At 32.0% G+C, this 22,412-nt stretch overlaps 1 protein-coding gene across 2 annotated transcripts in view; it reads left to right on the forward strand.

Moving 5' to 3' along the window:
- Positions 1–22,412, forward strand: part of LOC130671671 (acetylcholine receptor subunit alpha-like 1) — an 88,521-nt gene that overhangs the window by 49,629 nt on the left and 16,480 nt on the right. For both annotated transcript variants that reach the window (XM_057475718.1, XM_057475719.1), the window contains exons 3-5: positions 15–59; positions 6,889–6,998; positions 21,885–22,065. In XM_057475718.1, coding sequence (XP_057331701.1) covers positions 15–59; positions 6,889–6,998; positions 21,885–22,065 — 336 coding nt within the window. The remainder of the gene's footprint in view (positions 1–14; positions 60–6,888; positions 6,999–21,884; positions 22,066–22,412) is intronic.

A 22,412-nucleotide genomic window follows, 5' to 3' on the forward strand; every position in this document is an offset into this window, starting at 1 on the left:
TATTTTTGTTTCAGAACTTGAAGAATCAAATTATGACGACGAATGTTTGGGTGGAGCAGGTAAGCATTGTTTTTTATTAAAAAAATAAGTAAACAAAAAAAGCTATCGATGCAATTAATGGTGTAATTAAATGCGAAATTATAAATTCGATTTGTGAAATAAAAATAATAAGTATCATAAATTGACACGAAGAAGACGTAAATGATACACGTGGGTACTGCGAGGTTTATCACGTATGTCTATTCCATACGATCCGCAGACATAGTCAGGAATGTTATTGCGAGTGACGAGACACCGAAAGAGACCAATGGGGGTTCAGAAATGATTCCTGGGACAAAGAGGCAAAGAGTCCCACTGAGCGCGGGGATGTGAGGGATGAAAAGGTGGTGGGTTGAGTAGTGGGTGGTTGGCAAAAATCTGAAAGCTAGAATGTGTGAGCGTATTTGCCAGTGAGGTAAATCGAAAAAAGCATTGAAATGGCCTCAAGAGATCACTCGAATATGTTTATTTGCCAGTGGTTGGAGAAGGATTCAGAGGACAGTCACAGAGTGTGAGCACGTACGGCATGTTGAATGGGCGTTGGGGGGTCTTCACAGTTCAGAAGCCCCTGGTATGAGTGACAGGGGGTGTGAAAGCCGCGTTGGGAAATGCCACGTCAGCTCATGCTATTCTATATATTATTCTCTATGTGAGACGCGACGCGTTTTTTTATTTTTATTTTCAAAGATTTCAACTAAAAACTTTTTTTTTTTTTATGATAAATCACTATCGTTGGGACTGTATGCCGACTGCGACAATCTTGACAGTGAGCTTAAGTGAAGAGGTTTATTAGTTTTGTTATTCAATGTTGACCTTCGAGAGTGGGATTAAGTAGGGTATTCCAAAAAAATGTTTTTCTTAACAACAATTTGTTTACATTTTTAAATTTTCATCAAAGGTACTTTATTTTTAAATTAAAACCATTATTTTTTATTAAACAAAAAAAGAAAAAATTAATTATTAATAGACTGGAAATTTAGTCGCTCAGAAAACAGGCAACAGTCTTTTCAATTTTCATCTTCCCCCCTGTGCAGATTAAACAAGAAAAAAAAAGTTTACGATTAATCAGTGTCTACTTAGTGTCTACAAAGTCCCAGTGGGTTTATCCCATGGCAATCCAGAGGGCTGAACACCACTAGCTACTAAAAAGAAACAGTCATTGCCCATTTCCCGTCATAATTCACCGGGTAACAACGCCGCAACGACGCTCAATGGCGATGAAACCCCGCCAGCTCAAGAGCTTTACTACACTAAAATAGACCTGAGTAAAAAAGAAATGAAATAAAATAAAAATAAAAAGCATAAAGTAAAATAAGGAAGAAAACTCACTAGTTTTATCGACTCTCGTCTGAGTTAACCGACGCCACCGCAAGAGGGCTCTCCAGCTCCCAATATCATCTAATCACCTTTATTTTCTTCATTTCTTTCTCTTGCTCCTGCTTTTGCTCTGAATTTAACACTTTTTCTCTTGTTACTATTTCTGTGTTCTCTTTTTTTGGAAAATTATAAAAAATTTAAACAATTTTCATTTTCAATTCATTTCATTTTATTTTTCTATACCACTTGAGGCTTAACAAAGGAATTTAAGAGCTAAAAAAAGTGCATTTAACTACTTTGAATAATGGATAGTTTGAATAAAACGTAGAGGATGGAAAATTGACGCCAGGTGTAGTGAATAAAGTAATGAAAAAGAAAAAAAATTATAATAATGATTGAAGACAGCGAATGATTCAATGATTGAGTACATGGATGAGATAAAGGAAATAAAAAAGTGACGAGAAAAGAATATTTTATGGAAACTTACATAGGATCGAATACTAATAATATTACAGAAAAAAAAAAAAAAAAAAAAAAAATACAAGATGAATGCCCTAGAGAAATATTTTAATTGTAAAATAGTTGTCTGTCTTGGTGAGGATTGTCTTTGTTGGATTAACTTGAGTATTCAGAACTTTGCCCGACAAAGAAGCTCCAGGCTCAAGGCAGAGAATATTTCTTCAAGTTTGAGATTGAGCGAGAGAGAGAAAGAGACAAAAAGTATAAGAAGCAAAAAAATAAAATAAAATAAATAAAAAGGATTTCTTGGCGATTGCCCAGAAAACTTTAGCTCGGGTGATTTTTCTTCTCGCTGCGGGCTTAAACTCTTGTATTTTTGCTTCGTTCATTGGCCCCTATATTCTCGCGAAAAATATACCTAATAAAAATAAAGAATAAGAAATCAGATATAAAAAAATAAAATAGGATATAAAAATCGGAAGTGAGAATTCTTTTGAGAATGAATATAAAAAGGATTTTGTCTGATGGGAAATGTAACTTTTATTTTTGTCAACTTTTTTGTTTGAGGAAAAAAAAGCTCAAGAGTCAAGAGATAAAAAGTCTGCATGAGATATTACGCATATTGTTTTTATTTCTTTCTATTTTATTTATTTTTTTTCCCACTCGATCTCAATTATCTGATTACTGCCTGGTGAAAAACCTCATTGATAAAATAAAATACAACTAAATAATATTATTTTTATTTTAAATTTTTGCAAAGGGATTTGGTTTAGTACAGTATAGTATATGAAAATGATGATTTAGGGTAAATATAATTTCCCATTTAGTGTTGAGACTGTAACGACAATGTACGAGCGCTGAAAGCTAAATTGTCCGGTGTTAGTATTAAAATGTCATGTGACAATGAAAATAAAGAGGACTTAATAAAAGGACGGAAAATGGACATCGTGTTCACTAAACAGTAAGTAGACTTTTCCACAGTGGTCTAGACTCCTAGACAACATTTACGTCAACTTGTGTAGATATTTTGTGGTTTCTTTCAAGTGATAAACTAAGATATTGTTCTGACTTGATGACAAATATGTCTAAATAAAAATATTTTACCGTCGTTTTTTTTCGTTTTTATTGTTATAAATAGAGATTAACGAATAAAAAAGCGTGAAAGCGTGGTGGATACATTTAGAAAATGAGAAAAAGGATTTTGTTTGCGAAAAAAGATTTTGCTGGTGTAAAAAAAAAGGATTTGAGTTGGATAAAGTTAAATAGTATGTGTTGGGATAATGGAATAAATGAAACAGTCCATTCTTAGACTTTATTAACCCACTGAAAGCGTCGAAGATTTTATATAGGTGTTTTGGTATGTATGTAAGTGTGTGTGTGTGCTAGTAAAAAGTGAGACATTATAGTGTAGCGTATTGAATTGTTAAAGTTGTCGGAAAGATTAGGTTTCCTGAAGCAGCAAGAGAAATAAGAGAAACGAGAGAAATGAGTGAAATGAGAGAAAAGATAGATAGGAAAGAGGAAATTCTTGATCGTACAAAAGCCAAAGACTTGGCATGGCTTATTTCCTCATAGTCAAGGCACTACGTACTATGGCGACAATAGACTCAAGCCATTTAATTAAGTCCTAGTCCCAGCCGGAGTTGTCGTCACATTCATCGTTTTACTATTCTTATGATACTCTTTCTCATATTATTGATAAAACTTTAATTTTTCTTCAATAAATAAAGTCTTTCACAATATTATTTTTCGTGCCCTCGTTGTATACTAAGAAATTATGTTTAAATGGAATAACAATATTTTAAACTGTACGGAAAATAATTATATTTAATTGTTACACTGTAAAAAGAGCGGTGTTAAAAATGGACTCATTTTAACTCCGCCCGATGTTAAAATAAAATTACACCGGTGTAGGAGGAGTAATCCACCGGTGTTAAATCAGGGTAACCGGTATAAAAGCGGAGTAAAATCGGTGTAAAAGCGGGGTAACCGGTGTAAAAGCGGAGTAATACCGGTGTAAAAGCGGGGTAAATTGCATCCGCTTGGAGTATTAACTTTAAAGATTATAAAACACAAAAAATGTCAGTTCTCTATGAAAATGAATAAAGAATATTATTTATTAACAAGTACAGTGATCGAGTAAGTAAAAATATTCACAAAGTAAAATATTTTAACACCAGTAAAGAATATCTACACCGGCGGCGGCGTTATTTTAACACCGGTCTAGAATATTTACACCGGCAGCGGTGTTATTTTAACACCGGAGAATTTTTTTTAACACCGGTACAGAATATTTACACCGGCAGCGGCGTTATTTTTACACCGCTTTCGGGGGTAAATTTAACACCGATAATTTTTAACACCTACACCGATTGGACTTACCTCGGTGATTTTTTACAGTGTATATAAATTTTGGGTATCCCATTACGCTTGACCAGTCTTTATATTTTTTTAAAATTAAGATAATATCTCAGATTTTTACTGGATATATATATAAATTTATCATTTTATTCTTGATTACCCATCAGATCTAGTTAGAAGATACGAGAGCGATAAGCACTTGGTGATAAATCGTTGAACAGCATTTATCCTGCTCGTTACCGACACAAGAGGCAGTGACTCGGGCAACTGCACCCTGTACGCTTGCAATGAATCTTCCTTCAGCCAAATCGAATCGACACGTCAACCCCCTCATACATACTCTCTCCTTCTCTCCCTTTCTATATCCATATATTTATACATATATATCCCTCTACTCCTCATCCTCTTTTGCTGCCGGTGGCTGTCCAACTCGCTCATTCACGCTTGCAAATAATATGTATCGAGTGTCTACTTTATTCGGATGCACACATCGTATATACTTATTTGTGAAAAACTTGATTAATGCGTAAATTAAATTTCGCTTGGTTAAATAGCAAATCTACTATCTGACAGTCGCCACTGGTACCAGTCTCATCCCATCCCCATTTACTCTCTCCTCCCCATCTCTCTTTCCTCTTTACCAACACGCGACCCCATCACTTTGGCTGCGACACGCTCACAAAATAATGTGAAATATTCAGTTGAACAATCGGCTCTCTGATTTGCAGCTTCACACTAAAATAAAATATACTCACAGCTACTAATTTCCAATAATCCTGATTTTTCAATTCATCTATTTATTTTCCTTATTTTTTTTAATTAAAAAAATAAATATAATTTATCGTTATTTTTATTGATACGGTATAATTTTATTTAGGCAATTAACAATGATTAATTGATTTAGTGATTTACTGCCTGGCAGATTAAATTAAATGAATGACAACTAAAAATGGTGGCTTGATTTATTGTTTTTCACTTGGGATTTTTATTAAGTTATGAGTTTTAATGAGTAGGCTTATTTTATTATTTTTTCACTAGTTAATAGTAGATATTTGAACTTATTCTTACAAACAAAATCTAATTTTATTTTACTCAATCATCAATTAATATCTTAATTGTAATTAGAAATGAGGTATCCTAAAAAATTGACTTTTTAATTTTGGTTAATTTTTTAAAATTTTTCTCGGCTCTTCTTTATAAATTAAATACTTTTTAGATGGAACGTATCCTCAAGATTAACTTAATGCGATTACTACGAAAAATATTATGAAAATAATTTATGCAGTGAATGGGAAAAGTCAGATAAAAATATACAAAAGATGTCTCTAAAAATAAATAAATATATATATTCCTACTAATGACTGTGAAGTATAAAAATAATAATAAATTCACATTTTTCAGCAAGAGCTTCGTAAACATTATTATCATAAGAAAATAAAAAATCTTTAAACACACGAGTGCTGGATAATTTTCCGTAAAAAAAAGCCACTACAAAAGCGGTGCAAAAAATATAAATAAACAACATACACGTACATCAACAGAAGCTTGAGCTCACGAAAGCTTTTCGTACGACTGCGGTATCCAGTGGGTGCTTTAGACGAAGCCTAGTAAAACACCCGTACCAAACAATTATATATAGAGCTGAAAAAAATAAAAAAAAAAACTATAATAATTATGTGACGCAAAGAACAGTGTGAGTTGACAAAAGTGCATTACGTGCTCGGCAGTTTAGTTGTGAAAATATTTAGATAAATATGCAAATAAAATAAATATTTAAAAATAAAAATACATAGATGCGGATGAGTGATTTTAAAGTGGATAGTCGGCGTTGACGCAAAAACGCATTCTGATGGACAGAAGAATGCCAGTGATGGCACGCGTGAGAGATTTTTTTACTCTATGTCTGTTTTACAAATGGAGATCCAATTTCGTGGTTGAATTGTCTGATGCACCTATAAAATACATATTTACATTTACATGTTTACCTTTAGATTTAAATCTATATAGAAATGAATGAAATATTTAAATCATCCAAAAAGCTCTTTAGCATTTTTTACACTCTCAATCTATTAAATTTGCATTAAACACTTATCCACAGTAATTTATACTATTTCGATATTTACCTTCCGTTTGATTTTTTATTTATCAGTTTTCGCGCAATCGAGTAGTTTATACTGTTTTTAAATAAATCATTTTTATTATTTTAATTAATCTAAGTAAAATGAAAAAGATGATAAATAAAAAGTTTCAAGTTATAATAATAAAAATTAATAAAATTAAATGAAGTTAAAACGGGATAATAAATTATGTAAGATTTTAGATAAGGCAAATTAGCAATTATTTTAATGATTGTAATGTAATAAGAGTCGTGGTGGTGGAAGTGGGTTGAGAATTTAGTAGAGTTGATGACAAAATGAGAGAGGATGACAAAAAAAGAGGGTGGTAGATAAGGGAGAGTGAAATCGTGGGGTGGATGAAAGACTTGGCCGTGAGGGTATGAAAAGAGATTCATCTTGAACAGTCATCCCTAGCGATTAGTCGGAGTTGATAAGGGACGAGCAGGAAATCCACTTTCTCGTCTCTACGACTTTAAGTCTCCTCAACTCCGGCGACGTATTTATAGCGGAAATATTGATTAATCGATTTAAAAGTTACGATGCCAGGGACGAACAGATCACACTGACATGCTTTTTTTTTCTTTATTATGTCCAGGAGTGGAATGACTATAAGCTCAAATGGAATCCGGAGGAATATGGTGGAGTCGAGACAATCCACGTGCCATCTGAACACATATGGCTGCCGGACATTGTTCTTTATAACAAGTAAGTTTGTTATTATATTTTATCCAATAATTAGTTTAATATAAAAAGTCGTAAACTTATTATCTCCTATGAACGCCCATAATTTCCTTATTATCTCCATTTAGTATCACCTTTATCTAATAATCTAATAATGCCGTTATCAACACCACTCACCTACATAATCACCATAAACCTCCTTTATTACTCATATAATTTCAAACTGGGCATACTAAAAGCGTCAAACATGTTGATAGCTTGTGCTAGAGCCAATCCGCTCAATTTAAATTAATCTCGTATATTCACCAATAGCGCCAGAATTTTTTTTTCTTTCAACAGCAACGTTCACTCGGTTTTTTTTGCTAAATTTATTCACTTACAACTTTTCTAAAGCACAAAAAATTTATCGTGATTTTTTTTTTTTTTTTTTTTTTTGACTACTCCAGACGTTCTTATCGCAGACTCGGTCATAACTATTTCAGAAATCTACGATCTATGTACTCTGGCTTGGAATAATATTATGGGGTAAATTTTGACGGCGAATCTAGTAGCACTTGAAAATGAATCGTTTGCCATGTCGGATTGGCTAATACTCTCGTTTTAGTTATTTTTTTATCCTTTTTATCCTCTACTCTACATTGTACTAGGTGCGTATATCTATAGGTTGTTCAAACTCACTTTACATCCTCATTTAGTATTTTAAAATCTGGCATCTTTGTCTCTTGCATTAGTTTTCTTTAACCAGGAGAGAAAAGTGCATCATCGAAAAAGTAGATGCAGGTTGAAACACGAGATAAAAATATAAAGAGAAAAAGAAAAATAAAGGCGAAGTGGAGAAAATGTTAAGGGAGAAAAAGACATAAAAATATAAGGGGATGAAAGCCGTGAGAAAAAAAAATAGAGTAAAAGAGGTCGCGCAGTTGCCATGTCGACGTCTCAGCGACAATCGAGTTTTGGTAATCCGAGTAAAGGAAAGAAATAAAGAATGATATTGCATCTATTTTTTGTTTTTTTATTTTTTAGTATTTTATTTCTTGGATTATTTTATATACTTTTTATGTTTTTTAACTTTAGATAAGACGAATTGAAAAAATCGAATTGTCCTGTCAACACAATGTAATATCGTTGGATAAAATATTTTATCAACGAAATTCACATTTTTTTTTATTAAAATAAAGTAATTCCACTTTTATCTATTTTATTTTTTAATGAAAAATTTTTTAACAAAATTTTTCATGCATTAAAAAGAAAAAAAAATTAATTTCCTTTCATAAAAATGGCAATTTTCACATTTTTCAAATCAAAGACTGTAGCTCTTGATTAATTTATCATATCAATATGAACAAAAATTTATCTATAACAACAAGAAAATTGTTGAATTATTTAATTTATTTCGGCTTGTACGTCACGGAATAAGAAATGCTGCTCAAATTTATGACAATTTTTCTCATCGAGCTCTAAAAATTTTTATCGAAAATTTCTTTCGCCTGGTTGTTCACTAAAACAAAAATAAATGACTAGAAAAAATTGGGGAATGAAACTAAAAAAATAAGCTTTTAGGAAAAATATATTGAAATGGGTAAAAAAAAAAAAATTTCCAATGCATATTGAGCCTCTAGAAATAATTAAATTCCTCCCATTAGTTTTTATTAAAAATTAAATTTTTAAAATTATTCATATTTACTCAACAGTTTATTATTATTATTATTATATAAAACTAATACGCAGGCGCACGTAAAAGGTTATGATATTGAGCACAGTACGGGTACATTTTTAGTTTGCAATAGTGTATTGGACAAAGCGACATGTCTCGGTTTCTACTGCGCTCAGAGTCAGCAATAGTTGTGCTAGTAGTAGTAGAAAAGCATACGAGCATAGCACCAACAGCAGTGCCCGTATAGCATTGAAAAACGATAGCGATGCAACGCTATTCATCCACTAGTATCTCATTCCTCCCATCCAACCCCTCATCCATATCCTCAGTGTAACCCTCGCCGTATTTTATTACCAATACTGCAATACAGATGCACGTAAAATCGAATTCGCTGCTCAATGTCGATTATATTCTACGATCATTATTATTATTTTATTTTTTTTTTCATCGGCCCTCAGTTTTCATGTCTATCCTATGTACATATATTCATTTATTTATCAATAAAAAGTAGTTAAATAGAAGCTATCAAGCATGTAATTTTACGGTAATTTGTCAACAAGTCTTGTTGTATTCATTATTCATTCAAAGAATCTATTTCTCGAAGATTATTTCCTGTTACCATCATTGCAATAATTATCAGTCAATAGTAAATCGCGTGCCAAATGCCAAAAGGGCGTATTACAGCAGTTAGATAGGGTTCCATGCCAAAAGGGCGTATAAAAAAATTTTTTTTGCCATTCTTTTTAGAATCGCTCGAAACGTAAAGATCTGCAAAAAAAATTTTTGACGTACTAACGCCAAAGGGGGGTATCTAAAGATATATGCCCTTTTGGCTTTGGAATTTTTTTTTTGATTTTTAGGCTTAGAACATGTTAACAAAACGATTGGCACCAAAAACAAAAAAATTATACGCCCTTTTGGCATTTGGCACGCGAAATCTGTAGATGACTAAAAAATTTTAATTTTAGAATTGAGTGTCAAAGCCACAAATTTATGAGTAGATATCAAACAAGTATTTAAATTTTTTATTCAAGTAATATCCTGCTGGTTTAAGTAGACTCAGATTCTATAGTAAGATGTGTATGTAAGAATTAAAAAAAAACTGTGTGCATACAAATAAAGAAGCTTTGAGCAGGTTATTTAAAATCTGTCATTCAACACAGCAAAAAAACAGTTTTTTTTGTTAAACATAATTAAAAGTATGAAAAGGAATGAATTAAGTTAAATACAATAGAATCGTTTACCGAAAATTTCAATGTAGCTGGATTTTTTTTTTTTTTTTTTTGGAAAACTCTTGTTAAAAAACTTACTATCATTGTCACAATAATAATTAACGTTGCCATTATTTCTGTCATTTTTACTACTATTTTAATTATAATTTATAATAGACTTGTTAGCTCGGAGAAATAATTTTAGATTGTAATGAAAGTATATATTTATATATTAAAATAATATATCAATTTAATTTAATAACTCACTGTATTATTCATTGATTCGTTAACAACAATAAAATACTCAAACTTTTTTCATGTTAAAATAATAACTTGGTTCTTTAATTAAAACTGTATGAAAATTAATTAAATTCGTATGCAAATAAATAAAAAAAAAAATTTTTATTAATTGTGAAACTAGTTAATTATATTTAAAATAAAATTAAAATTATAAAAGTTTTGATTTATAATTTTATTATTTGGATAATTTACAAAAAGCGTTATATAAATTTTTAGTGTCTACAACTCCGTTAATTTGATAAAAAAAATAAACATTTTTAGCAAAATCAGTTCTGAAACGTAATGAATCATACGTTATTAGCCGATGGTGAAATTAAAAATTTCTTCCTTATCGCACCGCGCCAGAAAATGTAAACAAAAAATACTCCGTGATATTAAAAGAATGCCCAGAAAGCAAAGACATTTTCATGTATAACATTTAACAAACCCTATAGGAAAAAATAATAAGCTGCATAGTTTCAGCTTCACATCGTCCTTTATTCTCTTGGGTCCTTTACCCATTTCTATTCTCATTCTTTACACAATTTCACCCATCGGGCTCTATGGCCCACTTCACTCTCTACTTTCAGCGCCCACTTTGCCCCTTTCCTCAGCACATATCCTTTGTGGGATAAAATTCAACGTTAAAATATGCCAAGAACGTAAGTACGTGCGCGAGAATCTCGTTACTCCATTATCACTGGATTACCGCACCTGCAGCTTGTCCTAGATCGTACCAATCCATTGTATACAACCCTCACTACACACACATAAAACCACTCACACATGCATAACAATACATTTATAACTACAACTACATCTACAACTGCATCCTTCAGCCTTATACCTTCTCTACCCTTTTACAGACTTGTCTCTTCTTGTAGTATTATTATTCTGTATAAAACAACCCTCCTCACCTGCTATCAACACGCTTCATAAATATATATATATATATATTTGTACTGTATAACATCATGCCACTTTACCAACGTTTACCACTAAATTGCATACACAATTAAATCGCGGTGACAAAAGAGGATGATCAGACTCTTTAGCAGATATGGATCGTTGTTGCGCTCAAGTGCTTGTAAAGCTTTAATAATAATAATAATACTTGAATTTTTTACAGATTACCTCATTTTAATATTGATTAAATATTTAAAATTTTATTGGTCAAGCAATTTACTATGCACGTGGTTTATTGGTAATAATTAATTATTAACATGATAAATATTTAAATTGGTCAAACGTAAGTAAATATACGGAATTAACATTCTGATTGATCGGAAATAAAATATACTTGATCGATTATGAAATTTTAACTCGAATGGGGAAGGAAATATATTTTGAAATGCAATTTACCGCTCGATAAAAAAGGTTTCTCTATACTCTTTAGAGTCCGCACAAGTTTTTCGTCAGACCACAAAAGCGAGAAAGGGAATAAAGGAGAAAAGTGAAAATCCGTTGGGAAGAAAAAATATATCTGAGTTAAAGGAAGAGTCTTTAAGTAGAAAGCGATTGAGACTTTTATCATGGGATGTTTTGTCTTTAAAACTAGAGAATGACATCAGGAAAGTTTACGACATTTGATTGATTTCCCGAAACTTGCTATCTATCATTCTCGTTCTCATCTTTGTTTTCGTCTTCTTGATTGTTGCCATCACCATGATCATCATTCTCCTCCTCATCTTCTTCTTCTTCTTCTTCTTCGTGCAATTCAAAAGCACTAACTCACTAGTGAACAAAACTGTATAAAAGAAATAGATCGTAGGAGAGTATGAAATTCAACGGTTGCTGCTTCTGCTCTTGCTGAACTGACAACATAATACAACAGAGATAAAAACCCGCTGAAATTTCCTTTCCTCTGTTTAGAAACAGAGTAAATTGTCGTCGGAAGTTGTTCTAGGTTTTTTTTTTTCCTTCCAATGGCTTCGTAGACAAATATCCTCTAATCACAGGAATTATTACAAATTTCAGTGACTTTACTCAGTATAATTATTTAAAAATACTGTCCGACCATTATTTTCTACCTCAAATATTTGTCCATCCTGCTGATAATAATAAACTTAATATTATTCATATATCATCAATCAACAAATAAATTTATCTACACTAACCTTTATTCTATCAACAAGCTTACAAAAGTACCCAAAGATTTATGGATACAACTGATTAATCACGTAAACACACATAACATTATTTATATGCAAATTTTAATAACTAATAAATAATTCATTAATATGATTTATATATATTAGTCTGATGTACCTGGAGTTATCTTGCAACCAATTAGACTTTCTCAACACTATTTCTCATTTTATTTTTGTTTACTATAGAAAAAAAAGCTCATTTCTCGAGATAAAAAATAGTAGTTATCTCGAAAAATTCTTTTAGGGAATCCATCGTCCATTATCCATTATCCATTATAATCTCCAAAGAACCAACAACAAAGTAATTTCATATATAAAGTATGTAGTGAAAAGGATCGTGTGGGTTAAATTGGACATAGTGTCGTATACAGGATGAAAGAAAACGAAAAATGGTTCCAGTTGGTACACACAAGTCCGACCTAAAATGTGTGAAAGCGTAAAAGGGTTTTTTTTTTTTTTTTATTTATAAAAACAAAAGGGAAAAAAAAGAGTCAGACTCCTCGACAAGAGTGAGGTCCAAGTGTAAGTTTCACGACCAGACATGTCGAGAGTAGACGGATATATATATAATCTAGAGTCATCTGGTTGCTGGATCCACTCATACGCGTGATACATATTAATGTATGTATATTGAATATGCAGTATGCTTATGCTCGTGCAGAGATGATGAGAATGAGGCTGAGAAGGCTGGAGTTTGGTGTAGGGAGTTTTCATAAAAGGGTTTTCATATATAGTAGAAAGTGAGTACTCTGTAGCCTGCTGTATACTTTGTGATATACAGCCAGAGAGAGAGTGAGTGAGAGAAAGAGATCCGCGCACTCGGTATATTTTAGGTCACCTGGCACCTCTGTGCAGTTATAAACCCCGTAGTGCGCGTACGCTTTTCTATACATATATGTATTTGTGTTAGAGAACTCGAGGGTCTTCTGCCATCCTCTTGTGGACACGACACGCCCTTGCTCTCATCTATCGGTTGGCATCAACCAAAAGGCGTTATAATTAACCCTCCTGCTCCCTCTTTCCTCCATCCTCCTTCCGAGTTGCTGACGGTCCATCGTAACAACCAAAGTCGTCAAACCTGCCAAGAGAAACAAGTCATGCATGATTTTAATTTAACTTGAATGTTATTTAATTAATTAATGATGTGTACTGGAATAATCTGTCTGAGGAATTTGATCTCGTTGATTAAACGGTTTAATAATGTTCAATGAAATATGGTCTGGGGCTATTGCTCCGAGACCAACCGCCGGATATTGTATTTCGTTTGGATATAAGTCTCTTTTGACGTAAATTACGTGCTGCTTCTACTAAAATTATTATTTCAACCTCTTTTTTCATTTCAATAACCGCAATGTAGCTCAGGTTTTTTAGATATCTTAAAAGATTTTGGAAAATTCAAACTTAACAATCTATAAAGACACAAAGATAAAACAAACATATTATATACATAAAAGTATAACAATCGAGTTCCCCATTAGCTTGGTTACAACTTCCTAAGTCGTTGTCGCTAACTATCTTGAGCTACTGAACATTTCCTATATCCGTTGACTGTTCATTTCCTCAGCGCATCAATTCTAAAATAGAATCCAGTAGCATCTCTATGTACAATAGCCCGTAGCCCCTCACAAGATATTATTCTCCACATAAAATCGATTCACCATCCAAGGATATACATACAAAACCCAACAGAGACTCAACTACCCCAAGACAAAGAAAAAAAACCTAAATTTTCCTTTAGTGTTATTATTATTATTATTATTATATATATAATATATTGTATCTCGTAGCCGTATTTCTTTAACCAGTCGAAAGATATAGGGGAGGGTGGGGCAGAGCGGCCCCCCTAAGCCAATTATTATTTTTTGTGGCTTTCAACCATAAGATCACTTTACTTTTGACCTATTTCGAACAAATTTATGGACATTTTGCCAAAATTCTGAAAAATTTTTTTTTTTTTGTGGGGCAGAGCGGCCTCCCTTCAAAAAGTGATAAAAAAAATTTTTTTTTTCGTTTTTTTTTTTTTTTAAATTGTTTTCATTATTAAGAATGTATTTCTTTCTCTTGACAACTATTTTTGGTTTTATATTACTCGAAAAAAATTTTTTAAAGCGTAAAAAATCGTTCACTCTCGATTACCTTAATTACTAATTGTTATTTAATAAAAAAAAAAATCAATTCTATAATTTTACTTTATTTCAAAAATTTATCAACTAAAAAAAAAAATTTAATTTTTATAAATTTTTAGTGACCAAATTTGCCTCTTACATAAAGAAACGGCCGAAAAATATGAAAAAATAATTTTTTCGGAAGTTTCGGCTGGTCCATTTTGCCCCAGGTGTTATGCGTAGGGCTAGAAATGTGGAATTATAATAATTTTTTTTTCAATTTGACGATAAAAATATGAAACAATCACTTTTTCAAAATTTTGGGCTTGTCCATTTTGCCCTAAATGTCATGCGTAGGGGTAAAAATGCGCAAACATATCGGATTTATAGTAATTAGTCGAAAAAAAAAAAATTTTTTTTTGGTCAAAATTTCAGGGGGGCCGCTCTGCCCCACCCTCCCCTATATATATAATATATTGTATCTCGTAGCCGTATTTCTTTAACCAGTAGAAAGATATATGTATCTTCCTGTAACTGTTTAACTTTATACATGTCGTTATTGTTGTACATACCCTCGGTGCTGGCACAAGGTACCAGGCACCGGGTAGTGGTACTAGGTACAGTACTTAGCTTTCTACATCAGTTACTGTGTATCTATCTAGCCTAGTGTAGTCTGTAGCTCGGAAAACTAAAGTCGGTGAACTTACAAGCAGCCAAAGCGCGTCACGGTAATAAAGCGATGGCGCGCCTTAAAGATGGATGGCTGGCGAAATGCCCGCGCTATCCAAACTCTAACCAGTCTTTTCTTTATCGTTTATACTCTTATTTTCTTTCTTCTTTCTTTTTTCTTCTTTCCATTCCGTTATTCCTTTCGTCTTGCTATCCCTAGCTCTGGTTTATCTTCCTCGTCTCGTCTCCGCATCTTTGTGTATAGATGTGGTAAGAGAATTCCATGCGGTCGTTGGAATCCTACACTAACTCGCGTTTGACAACGACCACTGGCACAACTACCGTGACTACCTCTACGTTTACTACTACCACTGCTACTATGTGCAACCAAGCATTCACGGAGAATGTGGCTTAGCTTCATTTCTTGTTTGCGGTAAAGAGTTTGAAAGCTTTTTTACTTTTATTTTTTATTTTTTCTTCTTACTTTTAACACACTAATAAAAAAATCTTAAAAATCCATTCAGCTATGAGATAGATACAGCTAACCTGAATTCATACAAGCCTAGAGTAATTACCAAAAAAAACCGGTTTGCTTTTGAATCTGTTTTTTTTTTAACTTTATTGAATTTAACATCTTTATTATTATCAGTAGAAGTTGTTAAAAACATTAAAAATCAGCAATTCCTATAATAATAAAAGTAATTTGTTTACTAAACTGTACATTATCATCATATGTAATAATAATTAATTTTAATAAAATTCCGCAATTTAAAACGGGTATAAAAATAATCTTTGAGTAGACTGAAATAAACTTGTAATTTTTAGCAAAACATAGCTGTTAAAATTCTCGTAAACGAATAAAAAAAAAATACGTTTGAAGTAAATTAAAATATTAACACTATCGTTTATCAATTTTTAATTTTCTCATAAAACTTTAAACCATTCCATGAGCATAAAAATAACTTTTATTCATTGGCGAAAATACCAAAATATTTCTCGTTAATTCTTTACCCAGCGAACACATACGAACCAAGCCCAACTCAACTAAACTAAACTAAACCATCTACATAAAAAAAAACTACTAAACAAAAACAGCTCTATAATCATAAAGAAAATAAAGTAAAACGAGCGCGTACGTGCATGCCTCTGGTATCTGTTAGCATAAAAATAACTACACACACACACACACACACACACACACCAACAATGAACTAAAAAAAAAAAATAATAAACAACAAAGTATAAACGGTAGACAACTGCGTGATATTCAAAAGTTTTTTGCCATCAACAAAGAAAAAAAAAAAAAAATGAGTTTCCTTCTCTGTCTTAAAGCCACGCGACCACTCCCATTTTTAGCGAGATCAGTTCGACTAGGATTAAAGAACTTTTTTTCTGCCTCACTATTTATTTATCCATACTAACATGTAAATATATAAATATGTATATGTTAATACATATATACATCTAAATGTAAATGTAAAATGTCTATGCATATAGATATTCCCTACTCTATCAATCCCACTCCCGATGCACTCTTCTCCATCGTCGGCATATATTTCACAAGCAAGAAAAATATGGAGCACTAAAACTCCAACAGCTGGCTGGCATTAGAAAAAAATAAAAAAAAAAACAAAATGCATATCTCTATTTTCATTTTACATTTACACCTTCATTCGTTTACTCTTACTTATTTTACCATCACGAACGTACATATTTTTCTTCAACTACCACACGATCTCTGTACGAAAAAGTCAACAGCGTTCATTTACAAAAATGTATTTGTGAGTTTACATTGAAAGGGTTATCGGTGAAGGTGAAAACGGGCCAGATAACACGAGAATCCAAGTACTATACACATTTTCTATACTCGTGTTTTCAGATACTTGATATATATTTATGTAGGTACTAGTATTATATAAAGATTGACAGCTTTTGGTTAAAAATCCACGCTCCACATAAAAGATCATAAGCTCTATAAATTTTAATAAAACCCTTGTACATTATTTGAATAATATTTTTTAATTTTTTGAAACGAGTATCGCGATAATGGAGAATTTTTAGTGAATGATAAAACGGGTTGATAAAACGATTAATAGTTTTTATCAGAGATGATATGCTGACATGGTCTTTGGAGATCTCAATGATTAATATTTAAGTAACTAATGGATTTATGAGACCGGCGAGTATTATTAAATGAGATAAGTAATTTGTTTAGTTATTTGATGAAAGGTTTGGGATGGTAAATAAATGAATTGTGACATATAACTGTCGAGAAGTGTACAAACTGTCGTAGTAATGTGACCATCTACCGATCCATTAATAATCCAATTCTCAAGGGGCTGTAAGCTAAATAATATTGTCTCTCTGGCATTTATGATCACGATCACAAACTAACCCTTAGCTCATCGAGTTGTACAAGCTAATATTATCATCCATCCAATACCCCAACCACATTGTTCATTTTTACTTCTAAATAATGCTGCTCTACTAACTAATTCATTACATGGAAATCAAGTTTTATAAAGATGATGATAATCTTTACTTGCCCGGAAATTAAACGGTTTTTATTAATACTTCCATTAAAAATAGAACTTAATTACTATCAACATTTTTTAACTTCCCGCTAAGAAAATTGTAAATTTTCAAAAATTCGGGAAGTTATTGGTTTCGGTCCGATTTACGAAAATCGAATTTCCATCAGATGTCGATGTTTCGAGGTCCTAGGAAGCTATCGTGACTAATTTCACGATGATGTCCGAGTGTATGTATGTGTGTACGTACGTATGTATGTATGTAAATATTCATAACTCTTGAACGGATGAACCGATTTTGATCGTTGAGGTGTCATTCGACGCGGCTTGTTAATGTCTTGAAGCCGTAAAAATTTGAACTTAATCGGTAGGGTGCGTTCAGAGATATTTCAAAAATAAAATTTTTTCGAAAATGTTTTATTTGGATAACTTCTAATGTGCTCGATGGATTGATTCCAAAATGGACTGGGCTCTAGAGCTTTATAAGCCGCGTCGAATGCCACCTCAACCATCAAAATCGGTTCATTCGTTCAAGAGAAACCGTTGACGAAAGAATTCAAAAAAAATTTTTTCCTTGGTTTTTTTGAAATTTCTCAAAAACGGCTAAATAAATCAATTTCAAAATTTGATCAGCTTCAGAACTTGATAAAACGCGTCGATTACCACCTCAACCATCAAAATCGGTTAATTCGTTCGCGAGATATCGTGGGAGAAGGAAATGCTAAAAAATGGTTTTTTACAAAACAATGGCATACAAAAGTATTTGCGAGCTCGAAGAGCTCAAAAATGTATTCACAATAATGTTTTCGAGCTTAACGAGCTCGAAAACAGCGGGAAGTTTTGGGGCTGGCCCGCAGGGTCAACTGACAGACCGATTTTTTTTTTAGTATTGTTTAGAAATTATATTTTATCTTATGACGTTTACACTTAAAATATTAACTCTGAATAAATCATATAAAATATCCAATTATAATTATCGAGGTATAAATAATTAATTAATAAGAGTTATTAAAAGCTATAAAAATTAATTGACCGTCAAGTATAACCCCCTTCTCAAAGTATTAGAGCACGTAGTCAACAAACTAATAATCGTAATAATTAAATTTAAATGCTGACAAGTTTTATAAAATTTTAAATATCATTCAAGTTTTAACGGCGAGTGCTTTAGCTGATATCAATAACCTATGTAATAGTAATTTAAAAATATATTTATACGTTTTCATAGACAGTAGTGAAGATTAGTCAGTAGAGTATAAGAGAGTAGAGTAGTAACATATTATATGTGGAGGGCGGAAATACCAACGAACGTTGGATGCAGAGAATATTAAACCAATGTTATGTGCCGTAAGGATAGAAGAAGGGTTAAAGGGGGCAAGGGAAAGTGCGCAATGAAATGGGTGGTTAGGGGGCCGTGAAAAAGGAAGAGAGTAGATGAGGAAGTAACAGCAACCAGGAGAAATCAATGTATAAAGGCATTGCCATGCGGATGCGTCGCGGCGCCGTACACTCACAAAGATACCACTCATGACAACGTTACTATTTATATATGTCTATATATAGATATATATATATGTGTGTAAGGACTTTTAGGATGTAAAGTAAAACATAGTGAGGAGGAGTATATACAAACTAGATGGATGTTTGCATATTATGTTTGGGGAGAGCTATTTACCTCATTGTCTTTTATCACGCAAGCGATGCTAATTTCAAACGGTGCTAACTTTTATATGTAATCATACTTTTAAAAGTTTACTTTATCACGAAAGCGATAAATATGTATGAATTGTTTGTAGTCATGGTTATAATTATAGTTATTATTATAATTATTGTAAATGTTACTGCTACTGTTTAAGATGTTGTTTGGAATTGAATTATTTGTAGGAACGAAAAGTTTTGATGTGTAATTTTCAACATGGGTTAGTTGATAATTTGTAATTCAACTAGATAGTCTAATGTAATGTTTAATAAATGAGATTATTAGATAAGTTAGGTAGCGATGAATTTCGTTAGTTGATATGTGTGAGTATTGTTGATAGATATAGTGATAAAATGAAGGAAGAGGTAGTATGTTGAGCGATGTACATGAGTTTCAAATGAGCCTGCTGAATAATGTATCATGTATTAATTTTACGATTGAAATGAAGAAATATTTTAGCAGCTGCATTAAAGTGTAATGGAATCATCAAATTAACAAAAATATTTTTTGAACTATAAGCCGATTTGACGCCATGTCAAAAGGTTCCCTGCGATCTTGTTAGTTTAAAAAAAATATAAATAAAGCAGGAAAAATTTTTCAAAAGTCGGTGATATTGCGCAAAATTATCTACCCAAATGTAATAAATTAAAAAAAAATGACCCCATTAATCCTTTACAATTTAAATCCTCATAAAATTAATCTAAATCACCAGCAATCGTCATATATCTACGGTATTTAAAGTTATAAAAAGAACCACGAAACTTTGACTCATATTTCTCAGTAAAAAAAATCCTCATTTTCACCCACTAATATTCATCTCGCAAAAAAAAACGTAATTCGTAGTACGAAATGCAACATTAATATATAAAATATATTTCAATTGTGAGACGCATAAGCTCAAAATAATGACAATTAGAGTGAGCAACTAAAAAGCTTTGCGTTGGAGCTTTTTGAGGAATCATATCGCAGCACATTCGTGTTCTATATCGATCGTGCACTCCCGTCGGCAACCAGCCAGCCATCCAGCCATCCAGCCCAAGCGCCAGCCGCATCCCTTTCCACGCGACACACCCGACGACTCCACCCCAGGGTCACACACAACTATGCCAGACTAAATCTACGGGCTTTAAGGGAGCATGAACCCCCGTTACTATACTCTATATGGGTTATATATACATATGTACATACACCCCAGGTTTTTACCCCTTTCCAGTCCTCACTCTCTCCAACGGCGACGCCGCTAAATTTTACAACTTTCAACCGATCTAACCCGCTTCTCCTTCTTTTTTATTTTCTTTTTGCTTTTACTCATTCACATTGATATATTACTCGCCTTATCCTCGCTCTACCTACATACGATAACTAAAAAAATAAATAACTTTTAAATATATTAAATAAAAGGCACAGAACCTGGGAAATAAATAATAAATAAACATTCTTTCAAATTTATTTTCACAAATTGCATCCACTCATATGCGAATTGATGAAAAAAAAAAAAAATAAATAAATAATTTCAACCATGTAAACATTATCCGATAATTTTCTTTAAAGGTCATGTTATTTTATGGATTTTATTTACTGTGCAGGTTTCAAAAAGATAGTGTAATACATTGATTATAAATGTATGTCTCCTAACAGCATAGTCAATTTCAAAAAATATAATCTTTGACTTGGAACAGCTACTAAAGTCTATTTGTAGATTGAAAAAAATATATAGGGGAGGGTGGGGCAGAGCGGCCCCCCTAAGCCAATTATTATTTTTTGTGGCTTTCAACCATAAGATCACTTTACTTTTGTCCTATTTCGAACGAATTTATGGACATTTTGCCAAAATTCTGAAAAAAAAAAAATTTTTTTTGTGGGGCAGAGCGACCCCCGTCCAAAAAATAATAAAAAATTTTTTTTTTCGTTTTTTTTTTTTTTTTAAATTGTTTTCATCATTAAGAATGTATTTCTTTCTCTTGACAACTATTTTTGGTTTTATATTACTCGAAAAAAATTTTTTAAGATGTAATAAATCGTTCACCCTCGATTACCTTAATTACAAATTGTTATTTAATAAAAAAAAAAAAACAATTCTATAGTTTTACTTTATTTCAAAAATTTATCAACTAAAAAAAAAAATTTTATTTTTATAAATTTTAGTGACCAAATTTGCCTCTTACATAAAGAAACGGCCGAAAAATATGAAAAAATAATTTTTTCGGAAGTTTCGGCTGGTCCATTTTGCCCCATGTGTTATGCGTAGGGCTAGAAATGTGGAATTATAATAATTTTTTTTTAATTTGACAATAAAAATATGAAAAAATCACTTTTTCAAAATTTTGGGCTTGTCCATTTTGCCCCAAATGTCATGCGTAGGGCTAAAAATGTGCAATTATATCGGATTTATAGTAATCAGACGAAAAAAAAAAAATTTTTTTTTTGATCAAAATTTCAGGGGGGCCGCTCTGCCCCACCCTCCCCTAATGATTATTATAAGGAACTTGAAAATGAATTGTACGAAAATTAATAAAAATTTAATTTAAATAAAAAAGACTTGAAAATATTTTTTTATTTTGTAAAGTATTGCTGTAACTGTTACTTTTATTGTTATTGTTACTTTTTTGTTGCAGTGCCGACGGCAATTACGAGGTAACGATAATGACCAAAGCGATACTGCATTATACCGGTAAGGTAAAGTGGAAACCGCCGGCAATTTACAAGTCTTTTTGTGAGATTAACGTCGAGTATTTTCCCTTCGACGAACAAACCTGCTTTATGAAGTTCGGCTCGTGGACATACGACGGTTATACGGTGAGTTAATAATGCTTTATAGTTGTTTACTGCTCTCTATATAAACTCCTCCCCCTCATAAACAGAAGTGTCTTTATAATTTATTACCATACACCACCCACTTAATGGTTCCATTGAAATATTTATACAAAACAAATCACTTGAAGAATTTAAAGAAAGAAAAAAAACAAATACAAATACAAATATTAAACATATAAATTGATAAGTAGGAGAGTAAACTGAGGGACGTCAAAAATTCAAGAGTTTTGCTCATAGACCGTAAATAATACTGTCGATACAATGTTGCCTACGATTCATCAGTTCTTATTCCATTTCTAAGCACAAGAAAAATATTCCAAGCGAATTTG

Source organism: Microplitis mediator, chromosome 7, assembly GCF_029852145.1.
Source record: "Microplitis mediator isolate UGA2020A chromosome 7, iyMicMedi2.1, whole genome shotgun sequence".
Taxonomy (NCBI): domain Eukaryota; kingdom Metazoa; phylum Arthropoda; class Insecta; order Hymenoptera; family Braconidae; genus Microplitis; species Microplitis mediator.